At 41.7% G+C, this 16,639-nt stretch overlaps 2 protein-coding genes across 2 annotated transcripts in view; one reads left to right on the plus strand and one right to left on the minus strand.

The window, feature by feature from the left end:
- Nucleotides 1–13,932, plus strand: part of wdfy4 (WDFY family member 4) — a 37,004-nt gene extending 23,072 nt beyond the window's left edge. The window contains exons 46-65 of the mRNA XM_061087619.1: nt 26–234; nt 1,835–1,983; nt 2,081–2,195; nt 2,471–2,556; nt 2,635–2,697; nt 5,889–5,931; nt 6,082–6,201; nt 6,325–6,442; nt 6,553–6,662; nt 7,453–7,603; nt 7,952–8,043; nt 9,116–9,325; nt 9,440–9,560; nt 10,866–11,023; nt 11,342–11,500; nt 11,586–11,765; nt 12,002–12,184; nt 12,608–12,695; nt 13,311–13,440; nt 13,641–13,932. Of these exons, the coding sequence (XP_060943602.1) occupies nt 26–234; nt 1,835–1,983; nt 2,081–2,195; nt 2,471–2,556; nt 2,635–2,697; nt 5,889–5,931; nt 6,082–6,201; nt 6,325–6,442; nt 6,553–6,662; nt 7,453–7,603; nt 7,952–8,043; nt 9,116–9,325; nt 9,440–9,560; nt 10,866–11,023; nt 11,342–11,500; nt 11,586–11,765; nt 12,002–12,184; nt 12,608–12,695; nt 13,311–13,440; nt 13,641–13,704 (2,549 nt within the window). The 3' untranslated portion in view covers nt 13,705–13,932. The remainder of the gene's footprint in view (nt 1–25; nt 235–1,834; nt 1,984–2,080; nt 2,196–2,470; nt 2,557–2,634; nt 2,698–5,888; nt 5,932–6,081; nt 6,202–6,324; nt 6,443–6,552; nt 6,663–7,452; nt 7,604–7,951; nt 8,044–9,115; nt 9,326–9,439; nt 9,561–10,865; nt 11,024–11,341; nt 11,501–11,585; nt 11,766–12,001; nt 12,185–12,607; nt 12,696–13,310; nt 13,441–13,640) is intronic.
- On the minus strand, nt 2,855–5,606 carry lrrc18a (leucine rich repeat containing 18a). The gene is made up of 2 exons (XM_061087621.1): nt 5,536–5,606; nt 2,855–3,720 (listed from the first exon to the last, which is right to left on the minus strand). Exon 2 carries the CDS (start codon nt 3,714–3,716, stop codon nt 2,871–2,873), a length of 846 nt encoding a protein of 281 aa, XP_060943604.1. The 5' UTR covers nt 3,717–3,720; nt 5,536–5,606; the 3' UTR covers nt 2,855–2,870.
- Nucleotides 13,933–16,639: the final 2,707 nt, after the last annotated feature.

The raw sequence follows: 16,639 nt of genomic DNA on the forward strand, positions 1-16,639 counted from the left end.
AAAAAATGTGTTTGATTTGTAACAGAGCCCAAGATCCTGTTTGAAGTTGGCGCTGAGGCTAAAGAGGAGGCAGAGGAGGGAGGACAGGATTGTTTGACCTTCTTCCCTGTTCTAAATGAGACGCCTGCTGTCACTGAGAGTTCACCTGACCCTTCAACCCTGGAACCCTGCTCGCATACACAAGAATGCCCCGACATCCGCATAATCCTGCAGGACTTGCACCCTGGAGAGGAGGTACTGTAGCACGGGGGGGTTTGTTTGTGTGCTGTGCTAAAAACAACATGCCTCAACACAAGCGCAACTCCCTTCCATCCTACTAATATTCACAATCATAATTATCTGATGTAGACTGAGGGATTCCAGTAGCCCAGTGCTGCTATCAGAATTTCATCTTTCCTCATTAGTGCAACGTTTTAATGTCGGGGCCCAGCTCGGCTCTTCTCATTCTTCCAGTGAGTAAGAAAGCAGAGAACATGTTGACAGGGACTCTCATCGCTCCGGCAACCAGCCGCGGCTTTTAATGTTTCTGACAGAAGTATTAATAAAAACAGTAGGAGGTGATGCAAGCTGTCTTACATCTGCTTAGTAAGTGTGTGATGTGTACTTGTGTGTCCTGTCTTGCAGTGGTTCATTGTGTGAGTCCTGCTGAGATTCCTGTCAAATGAACACAGTCATTAGCTCTGAAAAATGCACGTGCACGCAAAACACACACACACACACACACGTGTATGAAGTTACACACAAAGGGAGACCCACTCATAATTAGCTTGCCAGCGCCAATAGTGTGATTATGACAGTAATGTGTATGGGGAGAAATCAATGGTCTGACATCAGGCTCTCAGTCAATAAAAGTCCTCCTTTTCTCTCCTTCTTACCATCATCAGCTAAATCACCCGCAGACTGATAAAGCATTGTTGTCCAGAGCACAGTAGAGAGATAAGGAAACAAGTTTATTGTTACGTATTTAATCTTTGATAACAATAAATTCAACTATTTTTTTTTTTCTGAAATCTGGTCATTGTTTGGGACTCTAGGCCTGATGCCAGTTGCTCGCTGATGGAGACAGTCGCTAAATCGGACCATGATATAGCCCAACGAGAGATTTCAGACCATGTGTCTGAGCCTCACACACCTTGACTCTTTTTTTCAAATGCTTCCGCATGACAAGCGATATGATCCATCATGGCGTGTCTCTATGTGTGCATTCAGACAAGAGGTTCTGATCACTTAGCAGGTTTCCTATTGTGTGTGTGGCAGTGATTAATTCTCCTAATAATGGTCAGGCCAGAGCCGCCTCCTCCCTCAAGTGTGTGACTCCGTGTCTGGGGGTAGGGAGTCTGATTTGATTAGTATAAATTGTGAGGGGCCTGCGGGTATGTTGGGGCCCCATATGGTTTTTGGGCGCTAAGTCCCAGAGGGCCTGCAGAGGGGCCGACACAGGGAGACAGCCAGGTGCACACACTCACTGTGAAATGAGGGGAGACAATAGAATTAGCTACACATTATCGCGATGCGTTTAGCATTAGCTGCAACCAGCGCTGAAAGCAGCTTGTGGGTCCACTTTGGCGCTGGATGGAACACAGTCACACTGGAAAAAAAAAAAAAAAGAAGCAGCCGGGTCCTCTCCTCCCCATCAATCAGCTCTGATAATGAAGTGTTCAACTGTGTCTTTTTAATAATGATTAAAATATGTGATTAAAATGATCAATCAAGTAAAGCCTGAAGTGCCTGCGTTGCTGCCATGTCATGTCCCGGGAGAGAAATGTGCTGATATGTATTATGCCTCTCACATGGGGCTTAAGGTCTCTTCCTCTGTTTCCATCTCTCACTGTAGGTAAAGGCTAAGATGTATGTAGTGATGGTGAGTGGCCTCAGAGTGACAGAGGGGGTGCTGCTGTTTGGCAAAGAAAGCCTGTTCCTGTGCGAGGGATTCACTCTCAGTCCCACCGGAGATGTTTGTTGCAGGAAACACCATCCCAGCAGGTACACCTGTGTGTTTCCATACAGTTGAATGTAGTTACAGATGTAGTTACTCGGTTGGGTCACCTCATCACCTCTTGCCTCTTTCTCTCTCTGTCAGTGTGAAGGATTCCTTCCTCTCCACCATGCTGAGTAAAGAGCTGCCCTCTGCCAGCTGTAGACGCTGGCTCTATGAGGACATCAGGGAGGCCCGCTTCATGCGCTTCCTTTTGGAGGTTAGAAAACAAATGCTCTTAAACAGGCCTTGAATCAACACGCATATAATATCCAAATTGTGAATATACAGAATTTCATTTTCATTCACGTTAGATCAAAATGTTTGTCTCTGAGCACAAATACAGCCAATATCTGTTTTAGTTGCTCCTGATGTTGTTTATATTAAGGCATTATGCAACAAGTCTAGGTTTAAAGGTGATTTTATAGATTAAAATATGTATTGCACCCAAATGTTATTGTCTCTGAGTAACTAAAGAGCCACTGTTCCTTTTAGGACAATGCTATCGAGGTCTTTATGAAAAACGGACACTCAGCCTTCCTTGTATTCCTGAATAAAGACCACGTCGCTGCATATAAAAGGTACCACATTAAATTAGACTGGACCTGTCGGTGTTTTCATATTCAGCATTCTGACACTTATTCTACTTCTCTCTCCAGGTTGTGCATGGTGGTGTCCGCATTAAAAGGCAGAGGGGTCACTGAGATCATTGCTAACGCCAGGTCAGAACAATCATTCAATCACAACAGCAATAATTCATCCTTTTTATTTCATCTTATCAAATGGAAAGTACTGAAAAATAGTTGTGTGACAAATAGCTAAATATTATTGACATTCTAAATGTTCTAAAGTTTTTTCAAATTCCTAAAATCTGTGCCATTTGTTCAGATTAAGATTATTGCAACAGTTCTTTGTGTCCTTTAATTGTCTCTTGCTCCACCGCTCTGATTCTCCACACATCCTGATTGACTGCAGCTACTGAGTTTGGCACCATCAGTCCTGCATAAGTCCTTATCCTTTTCTCCTCAATCATATCACTTGTATCAGCTGGTTGGCTTGATACTGGTAGGCCAGTAAGCCTCTTCCTCTGGTCTTTAACTCTTCTTAAGCATGGCCTGCACAGCTTGTTCTCAGATACTAGGTGCACTTCTTCCTCTGGTGCAGTTTTTCTCTGTAGCGTCTCCTCACTGTCCTCCTGAACATACGATAGAGGATTTCGTTTCATGTTCAGTTTGGTGAGGTGTTTTAGGACCTGCAGAAAGTCCGGTAGGTTGATGAAGAGGTTGTCAAACAGGCCTAACTCTTGGAGACTCTCTAGAGCTGCCATAGTGGGAGGTACGGTGTCCAGCTTGTTCATCCCCAGATTGAGACACGTCAGACTGGTGAGAGAACCCAGAGTGGAGGGTAAACCTGCCGAGGTTAGGAAGTTGTTAGAGAGGTTGAGGTGAGTCAGCGCCACCAGGTTGCCGATTGACTCTGGCACAGACTCCAGTTTGTTGCCGTGCAGATCAAGCCATCTGAGTGACGAGAAGTTCCCAAAGTTGTCTGGGAGTTTCCTTATCAGGTTGCGGCTGAGGTCCAACTCATCTATGTTGGTCAGCTTGAGGAGACACTTTGGGAAGATGGTTATACCCATGTTGCTGAGGGTCAGTCTGCGTCGTCCATCTAGTGTCATCCGTATCGCCTTTCTGGCCGCCCTGAGGGTGACCTTAGTCCCTTTAGCTTCCTTTCCTTTGGGCATGATACTGTAACACACAATTACCGAACAACTCAGTTTAAAATATCAGCTCGATTTCACTTGTGATAGTTGCTCCCAAGAGGCTGATTTACTATTATGTATATAATCTACACCCCTACACAGTCTGTCATAAATAAATGTGTTGTGTGTATGTTTACGTGCAACTGTGCGTGTGATTGTGTGTATGTGTATGTGTGTGTGTGTGTGAGGCTGATGTGATTTATTCAGAGACAAGGGGCTTATGTATGGCCCCGGGCAGTAAGGAAAGCATACTCTCAAAGGAATGAGAGTCTGAGTGTGTGTGTGCGTGTGTGTGCGTGCGTGTGTCACAGTGTTATGTCTGCACTAGTGCGTGCTCACCCAGTGTTGCCCATGGGGGTATTTAAGAGCACGACTCTCTAATTAAGGCTAATGCAGGGGAACAATAGGAGAGAGGCAACACTGGATAATACAGCAAAAACAAATGAGTGTTGATTCTCCCTCACCATTCAACTGATTGAGCTGTTTGGCTCCTTTCGGGCAAGGTGTGAGTGTGCAGGCCTTCCACATACATGGACTCGCTATACTACATTATATGTGCGTGAAAAAGTCAAATCTGGACTTTGATAAATGATAGTTGGGAAGTGTTACGAGTGTGATGAGGGCCTCGCTCTTCTCCCCTCCCTGTCTAAAAGAGCAAGGTGTGTGTCTGTTTGTGTCTGTGTTACACCCCAAGGCCCTCTCTCGCCTCATTCATCATCCTCAGGATGAGAGAGGTTATCCACCGGTGCTTGTTCCCATTATAACCTCCTATAGAAAGCTATTGCATGAAATTATTGCCTGCAATTAGATAACACATATACTGGGCCAAATGCAATGATTGATTTAGTGTAGTTTTACAAAATGATTTGGTCAGGAGTTGTTGGACAAGGAGAGCCGTTATTGTTCATATAATAACATTAAACATAGCACCTCACTTTTCAGTTTGGTATTTTGTGTTCTTGTTTAAAAATCCCATCTACATTTTCAACATAAATTAAAATATGCACTCACCATATTTTTGTCCTCGATTTTCTATTTTGTAATTAATCAAGTATAATTTAAGTATAAACTGGCCATTCAGCTCAAAGCCTCTCGCCCCTGTAGAAAAAACCCAGGGTGTGGATCTTAGCCAAGATAATGAGAAGTTGCAACCAGATCAATCGGCTTGTATCATGTTCATGGTTGGATAGAGTGAGAACGGTCAAGCTGACATACATACATAATGAATTTTTCGCTACAGTGTATATCCACATTTCCCCTGCCTCTCTTACACCAAACACAGAAAGTCAAGGTTCCTCTTGTTTAAAAGCGTTACTTAGCAACTGGGGTGCTCGGCGCCAGGACTTTATTGACATGTAACTGGCCCACAGAGGGAAAAGAGATTTCAGGAGCAGTTGAATGCTTTGCCAATTCAAATTAAACAAGTTTAGAAAGGTGTTCCATGAGAAAATGCATAATAAAATGTTTATGTAACATTGTCATTTAGTTTGGATGTTTTGTTTAGCTAAACACACGGTCTGCTAGATTAATAGAAAACAAGCTATGTAGAATGCAGAGTTTTTGTGCTCAGCAGTTTGTTTAAAGAGCAACTTTCAAGCCTGTTTCCCTATTTGAGTGGATGCCTATTTAAATATAACCTAACAATAGTCTTTGACCAAACAGCTCTATAAGAAACTCTCGCTTGCTTTAGCTGTGAAGCAGAAGTCAGTGTTTTTAGCTGGTCACAGAAACTAGAGGGAAAGCTATTTTCTGTTTTACCCCTTATATGCTTAACCTCATACAGTGTCATTTAAAAACTCACCGTACAAGCAGAATATTAGCTCACCCGTCTGATGGAGACTCGTCACACAAGTTACTCAAAGCATATTTCCTCACAGCCTACAGATGGCACCATGTGCTGCGTCCTCCACGGCTCTGCTCACTATTTATGCCACATACTGGAGCTCACCTCAACCCTTTAACTGCTCCTACAGCTGTGTACACACTATCTCTGAATCCGAAATCACTCACCTCCAAACTGCTGCATGTTCTAAACACTGCTGTGTGTATTTCCAACAGTGGTTGCCAGGCAACAGAGCAGGAAGCAGAAACTTTGGGTCACTCATTGATCAGCCACTGTTGCTAATTCAAGGTATTTGTTTTTCTTGTGTTTAGAAAGGCTCCTGTGTTTGAGAAGGCAGCCCTTGTTAAATGGCAGGTAATGTAATAAGCAGTGGTCTTCATGCCGAATGTTTGTGTTTACAGATTCAGTGCTTACTCTTACTTTGACTTAAGTAATGAATGGTCTTTGAACAGATATAACATTAAAAGTAACCCAGTGTTTTTACTATTCTTCTGTTTGCTTTAGAAAGGGGAAATAAGTAACTTTGAGTACTTGATGCATCTCAACACCATTGCTGGGAGGACATACAATGACCTGATGCAGTATCCAGTGTTTCCCTGGGTCCTAGCTGACTACCACTCGGAGGTAGAATCTCAGGAGATAACTTTTATCATAGTTCACACACCTGGATATTAAAAGTGTAAAGGGTTTGGCTACTGAAAGCTACATATAGATACATATTATCTGATTCTCTTTTATCCTCAACAGACACTTGATCTGTCAAATCCTGCAACTTTCCGTGATCTGTCTAAACCAATGGGAGCTCAGACAGAGAAACGAAAACAAATGTTTATCCAGAGATACGAGGAACTGGAGAACAGTGAGGGTGAGGGTATTGGTTTAGCTTGTTTCTTTTTCATTCTTCTTACCTTTCCGATTCATTACATATTTAATTCAATACCCTGAATGTCCTTTTTGAAATGGTTCAATCCATAGGAGATTTGTCAGCACGTTGCCACTACTGTACCCACTACTCCTCAGCCATCATCGTGGCCTCCTTCCTTGTCAGGATAGAGCCGTTTTCACACACCTTCAAATCCCTACAGGTGAGTTTGTGGGAATTTAATTTTATTATATATTATGTCCATAAAAATGATGAGCTGGCATTACATAAAATGCTATGGCTCACTGCATCAAGTGGGTGTGATTGAGGATGTTTGGAAAAAAAACTGAACCGCAAACTAAGTGCTTCAGATGGTCATTGACATTCATCACTGTCTATTTTTTATTTTCAAACATGATCTTGCTACTAATATGACTAATACATTTTCACTTCCTGTTTCAGTGCTGCCTTCAGTATTAAAGCAGATTAAAGGGATATTTCAATAAGTGCAAATAATTAAAGAACGCATCTAAAAGAAAGCCAATGTAAATTACCACCGATGTTAACCAATTTACAATGCAGCATCCAATTGATTAGGGTGAAAAGGCATGTGTTTGATAGTCAGAATAAGCAATAAAGATGTTAGTCTGGTGAATTACAGCGTCTTTTTGTCTTCTGAAGCGTGTAACGGGTGTGTGGTAATATCCATAACTGGATTTACATCTCTAACCAAGTTTACCAGTATATATGCTATTTTCATCCATTGAGGTAATTGTTTTATTCTAAATTACATTCTCTCTCATGAGATTTCCATCATAGATTATGGAATTTTACAGAAAGATGAAAAGCTTCCTTCAAACAGTAACAAATATTTCCTGCTTACACAGTACAATGAAGAATATAAAATATGGTTCACTGCACTGAATCAGACTACTTTATTAATATCCCTGTTGTGAATTTTGATTCAACACAATGCCGGGGGTCTGAAAGTGTTGTCCCTCGTCGCCCCACAGGGAGGATTTGACATCGCAGAGCGGATGTTTTACAGTGTGAAGAAGGAGTGGGAGTCTGCCTCCAAAGACAACATGGGGGACGTCAGAGAGCTGATCCCAGAGTTCTTCTACCTGTCTGACTTCCTGCTGAACTCCAACAACATGCAGCTGGGTCAGACTCAAATACCATCCTCTGTCCATCTGAATGAAAGAATACAAGTTTGAATATCCTGTTCAAGTATTTTCTTTGTATAAACGATATGTTATGTGCTCAAACACACAACATTATGTAAGTCTGTCTCTTATACCGGTTAGGTATCTTCACCCCAGTATTGTGTGTGTCCTCATGCAAATGGCAGAGAAACAGAACAGGGGAATACTTATCTAAACATTACTTCATAGTGCGTAGGAGGGCAAAGGAAAAACCCTTACATGGAGTGTCTTTACACTCCTTGAAAGGATGACTCACAGTGATGTGATGTGACCTATAATCCTGTATCTACTGTCCATATCTCTATAGGCTGTATGGAGGATGGTACTGCTCTGTGGGATGTGGAGCTGCCTCCATGGGCGAAAGGTGACCCCCAGGAGTTCATTAGAAACCATCGAGAGGTCAGTGACACCCGACCTTGCTGCACGTACACGGAAATGCACTGTTTTAGTATCTAAAGCAAGTATCCACTGACACATTTAGTTGCTGTCATTCTGTTTGTCTCCCTTTTTTCTACTACTGTATAGGAGACAGATCTTATTCACAGCTGCAAATGTCTTATTCTATGCGTTCACTAAAGGCCATCTTGTCTAATTGAGTTTGGTTCTTTCAGTACTGACTGTTTCCCAATATAAAGAGCACTTGTTGACTTGTCAAGGAAACGCACGAAAAGGCAAATGAGTTCAGATGAGAGACATCGAAGGACAACAAGTCTATTCAATGCTATTCAGGGAAGGCACAAGACGCTCTCTTCACCATAGGGCCATTTGTTTCTTCCGGCTGTTAATTGGCTGAATATTCTCGTCTTTTCTCAGCTCCCTCTTCACTTTCTCTGGGTTAGGGTGTAACTGCTTTTTTCTCTCTGTTGGACTGATTTTTTCATCGTGTGACCCTCCCTTTTTTTCCCCCATTCCTGGGGCAACTCTGATGGTTATCACTCGGTAATCTACTGAACTACTCATATTGCAAAGCATTCTGATAAAATTAGTGACTTCAGAAGATTGTTTTTTCTTCCATAGACAAATTAACGTAAGGACAATATTTCCTTGTTTGATACCTTTTTTCAGTTTTCGGTTATTCCAGGATGGGTTTATTAAGATTGGATGCAAGGATGTGGTTGGTCATAATGCCCACTTTTCCTTATTAACTGTTCAAAACCAATCTCTGGGTAATTATACTGAAATCATTCTTTATTTCTCACATGAAGATATGCTCATAACACAGCTGTGCAGCTTCCTGCACTTTTAAATTGACTTTCAGAAGAAACCATACAGAATGAATAATACTAATTTGATTGGCTGTGCATTCTCCTAGAAGTTTTTGTGTTTCTAAACCCTCATATTAACAATTTGACTGATGGTCTTGTCTAACCGTAATAACAATGAGCACTGCACAATGCATGTTGTTTTGTATTGTTACTTGAATAGGTGGTCTTAGTTTGTGCAGCAATCTCCTGCACCTTTTTTGCCCTAGGCCTTGGAAAGCGACTATGTGAGTTCCCACCTCCACCAGTGGATCGACCTCATTTTTGGGTTTCGGCAACAAGGTCCAGCTGCAGTAGAAAGTGTCAACATGTTCCATCCGTACTTCTACATCCATAGAGGCCGGCAGAATCCTAAGGACCCCCTTATTAGGAGCACGATCTTAGGATACGTTAGCAACTTTGGCCAGGTTCCCAAACAGGTAAAAATAAAGTTTTTCAGGAAGCAGAAAAAGTACACGATTATCAGCATGTAGGTGCATCATGTTGTTCTTAGAATATAATCTTTTAGTAAATCATTTGCTTCTTTTCCACAGCTTTTTTCCAAACCACATCCGCCCCGCTGTGGCTCTAAGAAAGAGGGATTGTCAACACCCCATCCAACTCCATTTTTCTTCAAACTTGACAAACTGAAGACCACTGCACAGCCATTCAGAGGTACAGCTAGACAATGACAAACGTTAGATGAAAGATTGATAAAATTCCCATGTCTGTGTACTCGATATGAAGCTACAGCCTGTAGTCAATGTACTTATAGAAAGACATGGGCACAGGGGGCACACAGCTTTACCAAAGGTTAAAAAAAAATCTGACTACCATCGCCTCTATAGCTTTTATTTAAGGCCAGGCTATAGCTCTCTCTCTACATCCCTAGTCTTTATTCTATGCTCAGCGAAGCTCACTTGCTGCAGGCTGTAGCTCCGTATTTAGCATACTCTTAGCCAAGGTAGTAAATTAATGCATCATAATGCAGCTTCATAATCAACCGAAATTTCCAAACTACTGAATCAACAAAGCCATTTTCTGCTGAGTAAACTAAACTCAATCAGTTAGAGTCAGCTGCATTTGGCACTACTGTGTATTGTTCCTCCTTTATTTTATTTTACAACGTTTGATGTCAATTATTATATACACGATGTGCCCAGGTCTCAAGGGAATGGTTGAAACAGAGCGAGAATGTCCATAGATTAATTTACAGTGTGGAAGGGTAGAAGGAGCTATCTGTTAGAGCTACAATATGGAGATGACTCTTCCGCTGAGCCCTACTTAATAATCTGAATATCCCTACAGGCCCACTGAGGGAGAGGAGATGAATCTGCGAATGCTCAGGGAGAGATTCCTGCATATTACATTTCATATTAAATCTAAGAGTGTCTGATCTGATCAATAAGCAGATAGAGATGAATAGGAGGAGGAATGCTGAGACTAATGCAGGCACAAGATCTTCCTGGGGATTTTGAAAGCAGAAATGGTGAAAGGATGTAATGATTTCTGCCTGCCCCTGCATGTACAGGTCAATTATAGGCACAATTACAGCCTCTCTTGCTTCAAACACACACAAACTCATGCAAGCACAACATATTCTATCCACCATGCAGATGTCCCTGTAGAACAGAGGTTTGCTCAGCTTGTTGCATCCTGGGAATAGCTCTTTTAATTGCCCCGGTTTTCTGTGGTCAATTTAATGAAAATAAAATAGAAGAAAGAAAGAAAAAGTTTACTGAGACACCAAACTCTTTAATGTGATGTTTTTGAGCAGCCATTACCTTTATTTGGCCAGGAAAGTTTATTCAGGTACACAAAAGGCAAAATGAGGTCACATTTTCTTTTCTTTACCCCGATGACTTTTATGTGGGTGCATATGGTTTAACTTATTTTCTTCCTTCAAAGAGTCACTCCCTTACTTTCTTTCACAACTCTTAACTCACGGTGCACCACTCTCCACTGAAAACCAATCCACAGAGCTGCCCAGGGGCCCAGTGGGTCAGATCCTGTGTCTGGAAAAAGAAGTGTTGGTGTTGGAGAGAAACCGTCTCCTCCTGTCGCCTCTGTCGTCCTGCTTCTTCAGCTGGGGCTTCCCTGACAACAGCTGTGCCTTTGGAAACTATGCCACAGAGAAGGTATGCACGTGGGGTCACACAGTAAATCACTGTTTACATTCAATCTCACCCCATGCGAAACATAGCAGAACCTACTACCTCAAAGCCTGTTGCACACCTTTTGATTAAACATGTCCTAAACAGTAGCAAAATTGTGCAGTGGTGGAATGAATCAAATTGAACATACATCTACAGCATGTCAGTAAGGTTTGGGGAAATCCACAAACTGCATCAGCAAACTAGAATCACATCCATAAACTCTCTCACTTGTCATCGTGTCTGACGTCCAACACACACAAATTGTGTCATGACGATTTTCTCATGTATGTCCATCTCTAGACCTTTGCAGTGTGTGAGAGTTCATGTGACTGGGGCACGATGCTGTGTGCGGCCTGTCCGAACCCCACCACCGTCATCACTGCAGGAACCAGCACAGTGGTGTGTGTGTGGGATGTAGCAGTCAACAAGGACAAACTCACTCACATGAGACTCAGACAGGTTAGTTTGTCTGTGACGGTAACATCAGAGTGTATTGGAACTCACCTACAGTTTAAACCCACACTGACCCAGTTTCTCTTCATAGCCGTTGTACGGTCACACAGATGCAGTGACATGTCTGGCCGTGTCAGAGGTTCACAGCCTGATGGTCAGTGGCTCCGGCGACCTCACCTGTATCCTGTGGGATATGGAGGAGTTAAGCTACATCACCCAGCTAGCAGGACACACAACCAGCATCTCTGCCCTGGCTATCAATGACCTCACCGTACGTCCATCTTCTTCTTCATCATCTTAGTATTTCTCAACTTACCCTCCTCCTAAAAGCGTTTTTCATTTGTTCTGCCGTTTTTGGCACACTGTTGTTCCCCTAAGTTCAGCTAACGGCATGAGGAAGGGAGGATTCTCATAGTTGACAGCATGCATATCCTCTTATCCTCTTTGTGTGTGTTCAGATTTACTTTGTGTGCACTTGGGTGTCAACACCATGTTTCTCTGTCAAAGGGTGAGATTGCGTCATGTGCAGGACCTCAGCTCTACCTGTGGACCATGAAGGGTCAGCTGCTGACCTGCACTGACACTTCCTGCGGGCCCCAGGCAGACATCCTGTGTGTGAGCTTCACTCAGCGACACGAGTGGGACACCAGGAATGTCATTGTTACTGGCTGTGCAGATGGCATCATACAGGTGAGTGTTTTTCCATCTTGCATCTGTGAGAGAATATTTGTCTGTATAGTCTCTGTCTGGTAGCTCTTTGTATGATTCATACTGTATAATACACAGTATTCAACTGTGGCAGTCACTACTTTGGCATTAGCCTCACTGTCCATCATGGTATTAATAACAGCATATGTGAGACTGTTTTTGCTCAGGATTAATATAAGCTTATGCTGCCTCTATGCAATCAAAGCTGCATACTCTAAATTAGGCTTCACTTGGTGTCCATGCCACATGCACAACACACACACACACACACACACGCTATTATTACTTTATTATTACCTTGAGTTATGGGGTGTGTGCGCGTGCTGCAGCTGTGCATGTGAGTGTGCTTTGTTATTATGTTGAATTATGTCTGATTTTGCTACTCGTTATGTGTCTCTCATACAGATATGGAAGACGGAGTACACCAGAACACAATTACCTGGCCCTCCAGAAGAGCCTGTGTCCCCAGGGCAAGACCAAACCGAGAGAGACGGTAATGTTACTGGCAGCAGGATCGGATGTGCTTCTACATGTTGTATTTGTAACAACACGGCTGATGGGAGTGGCTGGCAGTAGCACAACTGTGACACGGACTGAGATGCACCTGCATGTTTCAAAAAGAACCCCATCATATTTATCTAATTAGATAAATCCTTAAGTGTTAGATCATTTTTAACTGCTCATCTCAGAGCGAGACAGTGTGGTTTCCAGATGAGAGACTGTAATGCTCAGCCCATCCCTCACTAGCGTTAGGGCTAGCTGAAATTATGTTGTTATAAAGTTATTAAACATAGAGGCAGTAAACACTGATGAGTAATTCTGCTGACGTGTGTGCGCGTGTATAATTTAGAAAGCAATAATACCCAGATCCAATTTGGCATACGTTGGCTACAGCCTCGCATCACCTCATAGGAGTATTATGCTTTGCAAATTACATTGAGACAAGTCTACGTACCACTGGAGCGTATATTTTTGAGGGATTTTTCTCCCTTTTTACATCCTACTACAGATAGACACAGCGATAATGCAAAGGTACAGTTTCTGAGGCGACCAGGGTCACAGACAGGATTGAGTAATGGATGGAGGATGATGTTTTCTGTGTCAACAGTGAGTAGCTTGCGCCCGGTGAAAGGCTGGGAGAGACTTCTGGTGCCGTGTCAAGAGCTGAACAGAAGTCAGGCTGGGTCGCAACGCCACTACAAAAAAAGTCCGGCCATCACAGCTCTGGACATGTCCAGGTATAGTAAATATCCTGCATCCACTCACTGCCACAGAGGCAGGAATTAGTCTGTGTCGAATCACTTCAGAGTTCATTCAAATGTGTTTTTAAAGCCAAAAGTATTATATTAATCACCACAGGATTTTACAGAATTCTCACCAATGTATGTATTATTTCATGCTTTACAACAGAACACATTTGCATCACTTTCTCCTATAGGAGCCATGCTACTCTGTTGGCGGGCGATGCCTGGGGCAGAGTTTTCACCTGGACCAGTGAGTGATGGGAACGTTGGAGCACAATCATGAGTCCAGACACCATCTCAGTTCACCTCTTCCTCCTCTGACAGAGACACAGAGTATTCATCAGTGTCTCAGGTCTGACACAAGCTGAGAACAGTGTTACAATTATTCACATGTTCAAGTCTCAGACAGTATAAAATAAGTTCCTGCTACATTTGTATTTAATTCTGTATTTTTCTTTGTAAATAATGAATTTGAGCCTATTTGAATTAAACTGTTGACATTTGTCTAAACCTATCCTGTGAGTTTCAGTGATTTCAATGATAGCCAAGGATTTTTATTTTATTTCATTGTATTTAAATGTATATATATTTCATCTTGGATTTATAAAAGGACCAAATCTCCAGAACAGTTGGGTGGATTTCGATGAGGGAAATAATGAAAAACGCCCGACTATTCCTCAATAAAATTAAATTAACCTTTGCGGCTCCAGCACAGGTAACCAGGGGCCGCAGCAGAAGCCTGTGATTAAACTGGGCAGCTCTCAGGCTCATTGTTCCCTGAGAACATATTTCTAATAGTAGAGCTGTAAATTATTTTTCTCACACATATTACATCAAACCGCAGATTATTATTTTTTTAAACCGTGGCATCCGCACACATGTCAGCGTTTGTTATAAGGTCACTGACAGGCACTGACAGACAGTGAGGCCCTATTGAAATTGTAAGGATGATCATTATTATTTTTTAAGGCAAATGAATTGGCTTTTTTAGGGCTTTAATATGCTCAAATTTTTACCAAAATGTCTGTTAATTATTTAATCTTTTTATTTATAATTTTTTTGTTTTTAATTTAATTTTTTTGTTTTATTTTCCTCCTGTGCAGAAGCTCACCGCGCACTTCCTGCGCAGAAATTATGTGCGAAGGATTCATTTAATTTAATTTAATTCCTTTTTTTTTTTCTACCTTACTACATATATTTTTGACAGCCTTACTTAAAAGTTACTTTTATATTTTTGGATTTAAGATACTGGATGATTTAACATGCTTTAATTTGCTTTGTGTTTTGAAGAAGTCAAGATGTTCGTTGTGAGTAGTTTCTTCCTTTGTAGTTCCTCCACATGTTTATAATTTACTGTGTAATGTGACATTTATGAGTATTTCACTATTTTGTAAACCATCATTATCCTCCACATGTGAACTGTGATCATCTCATGTGTGTGTTGCGGATGATGTAAAATGTTTTTGCGTCTTGTATCATTTTTCTGCTTGTCACAGCTTTTTCATGCGCATGTTTGCAGTTAACTGAGCCAAACAAATATGCCTTTTTCCCCACATCAGACGGTTTAATCTGTGTAATCACTGCAGGGCCGTGACAACACAACTCTTGAATAAGTCTGACTCATCTGAAGAGAGACTGAAACTTTCTAAACATTGATTTAAATCTTCCGGGGGGGAAAAGTCCAACGCTGGCACGCATCATCAGTGCCCTGATGCTCCAATAAATAAGTTACCAGTTTAAATGACGTTAGAATGTGGAGGCTTGCTCTCTTTCTTCGTCTCTCGCTCCCTCGTGCACATGCACCACTGTTCTCTATCATAAAGGAAGAGGTCTCTCTCTTTAACCTTTGTGTGTGCGGCTAATTGTGCTAAGTGGAGTAGCTTAATAGAGTGGAAAATAGTCCTCATAATTTTCCCAGAGAGCGAGCAATGACCTTCTCTAAAGGCAACGGCCATCTCCATTCTCTCTACACCACTGGTTTTATGATATGAAATGTCAAACCATTGGGTTCCTCAGAATAATTAAATCAAATAAATTATTGCACCTAGGCAGAACCATCTTGTAGTCTAACCCAATTATAATGCACTGTAAAGCTAATTATTAACCATGATTACAATTAGTCTAATTTGAATAAATGTAGCCATTAGCGGGTTCATCCTAGTCAGTGAGTCTGAACTATGGGGGATGATGGTCTCTCTCTCCATCTCTCCCACTCACAGAGAGAAGGGTGTGGATGGGCATCATTCTTTCTCTGTGTGCGTCTCGATCTTCATCAATTTCTCTCTTGCACTGACCTTCACAAAATGGCCCACACCCCTCACCTTTCCCGGTACTTGAGCGTAATGCCTGCTGTTCCAGGATTCATGTTGGCTGTTTATGTCTGAACCTCTGAGGCTTTGAAATCCAAAGCAGAAGGCTCACCAAGCCGTTTCTTTGCCTTCTCGTATTTTATTTAGACATTTGTCAACCCCTGAAAAACCACAACTTAAAGTTGTTACTGTATTGTATTGTTTACTAGTGAACATTTTGTTATGTTTGTAGTAAAGCCTGAAAGATTTATCAGTGGGCTGACAAAAATTGGTCGGTATGAGACTTTCACGGACACCAGTATCTGCCTTTATGTTTTCCCAAAATTTAAACTTTTATTTTACAGACTAAACAGTGAAGAGAATATTTCTGTATACATTTTACATTTAAAAAGAATACATTTCTTTTCTTTATATATATATAAGTATATTATGTAATTATATATATTTGTGCATATTTAAGTTCTATACATTTGTGTATTATTTTTCATAAGGGTTTGATATTGACATCTATAGGAATTTATATATATACATACAGACTTTCGGGCCGAGCCAAGCTAAGGGTTTTTCTCTGCTTTCATTCTCAATGCTAAGCTAGGCTAACATCCGCCGGCCTGACAGCCTTCCACTTGTTAGTTAGACATGAGATCTTCTCATCTAACGCTCTGCCAAAGAACAAAAGTGTTTTTCCCAAAATGTTCTCTTCCCTTTAACCAATTACAGAGGTCATTGGTTTCTCATTTCTCAGCCTGTGCTGTTGCGTATCTCAGACGCACAATGAGCTGCAGCTGTTTGTCATATCATGTTGTCGTTTTTTCTCTCGTCATCTAAAACAGATTTGCTTGTGACCCCAGTCACATCATATAAAATCTGACAAAGTGCAATCC

This window comes from Limanda limanda, chromosome 15 (assembly GCF_963576545.1).
Source record: "Limanda limanda chromosome 15, fLimLim1.1, whole genome shotgun sequence".
Lineage (NCBI taxonomy): Eukaryota > Metazoa > Chordata > Actinopteri > Pleuronectiformes > Pleuronectidae > Limanda > Limanda limanda.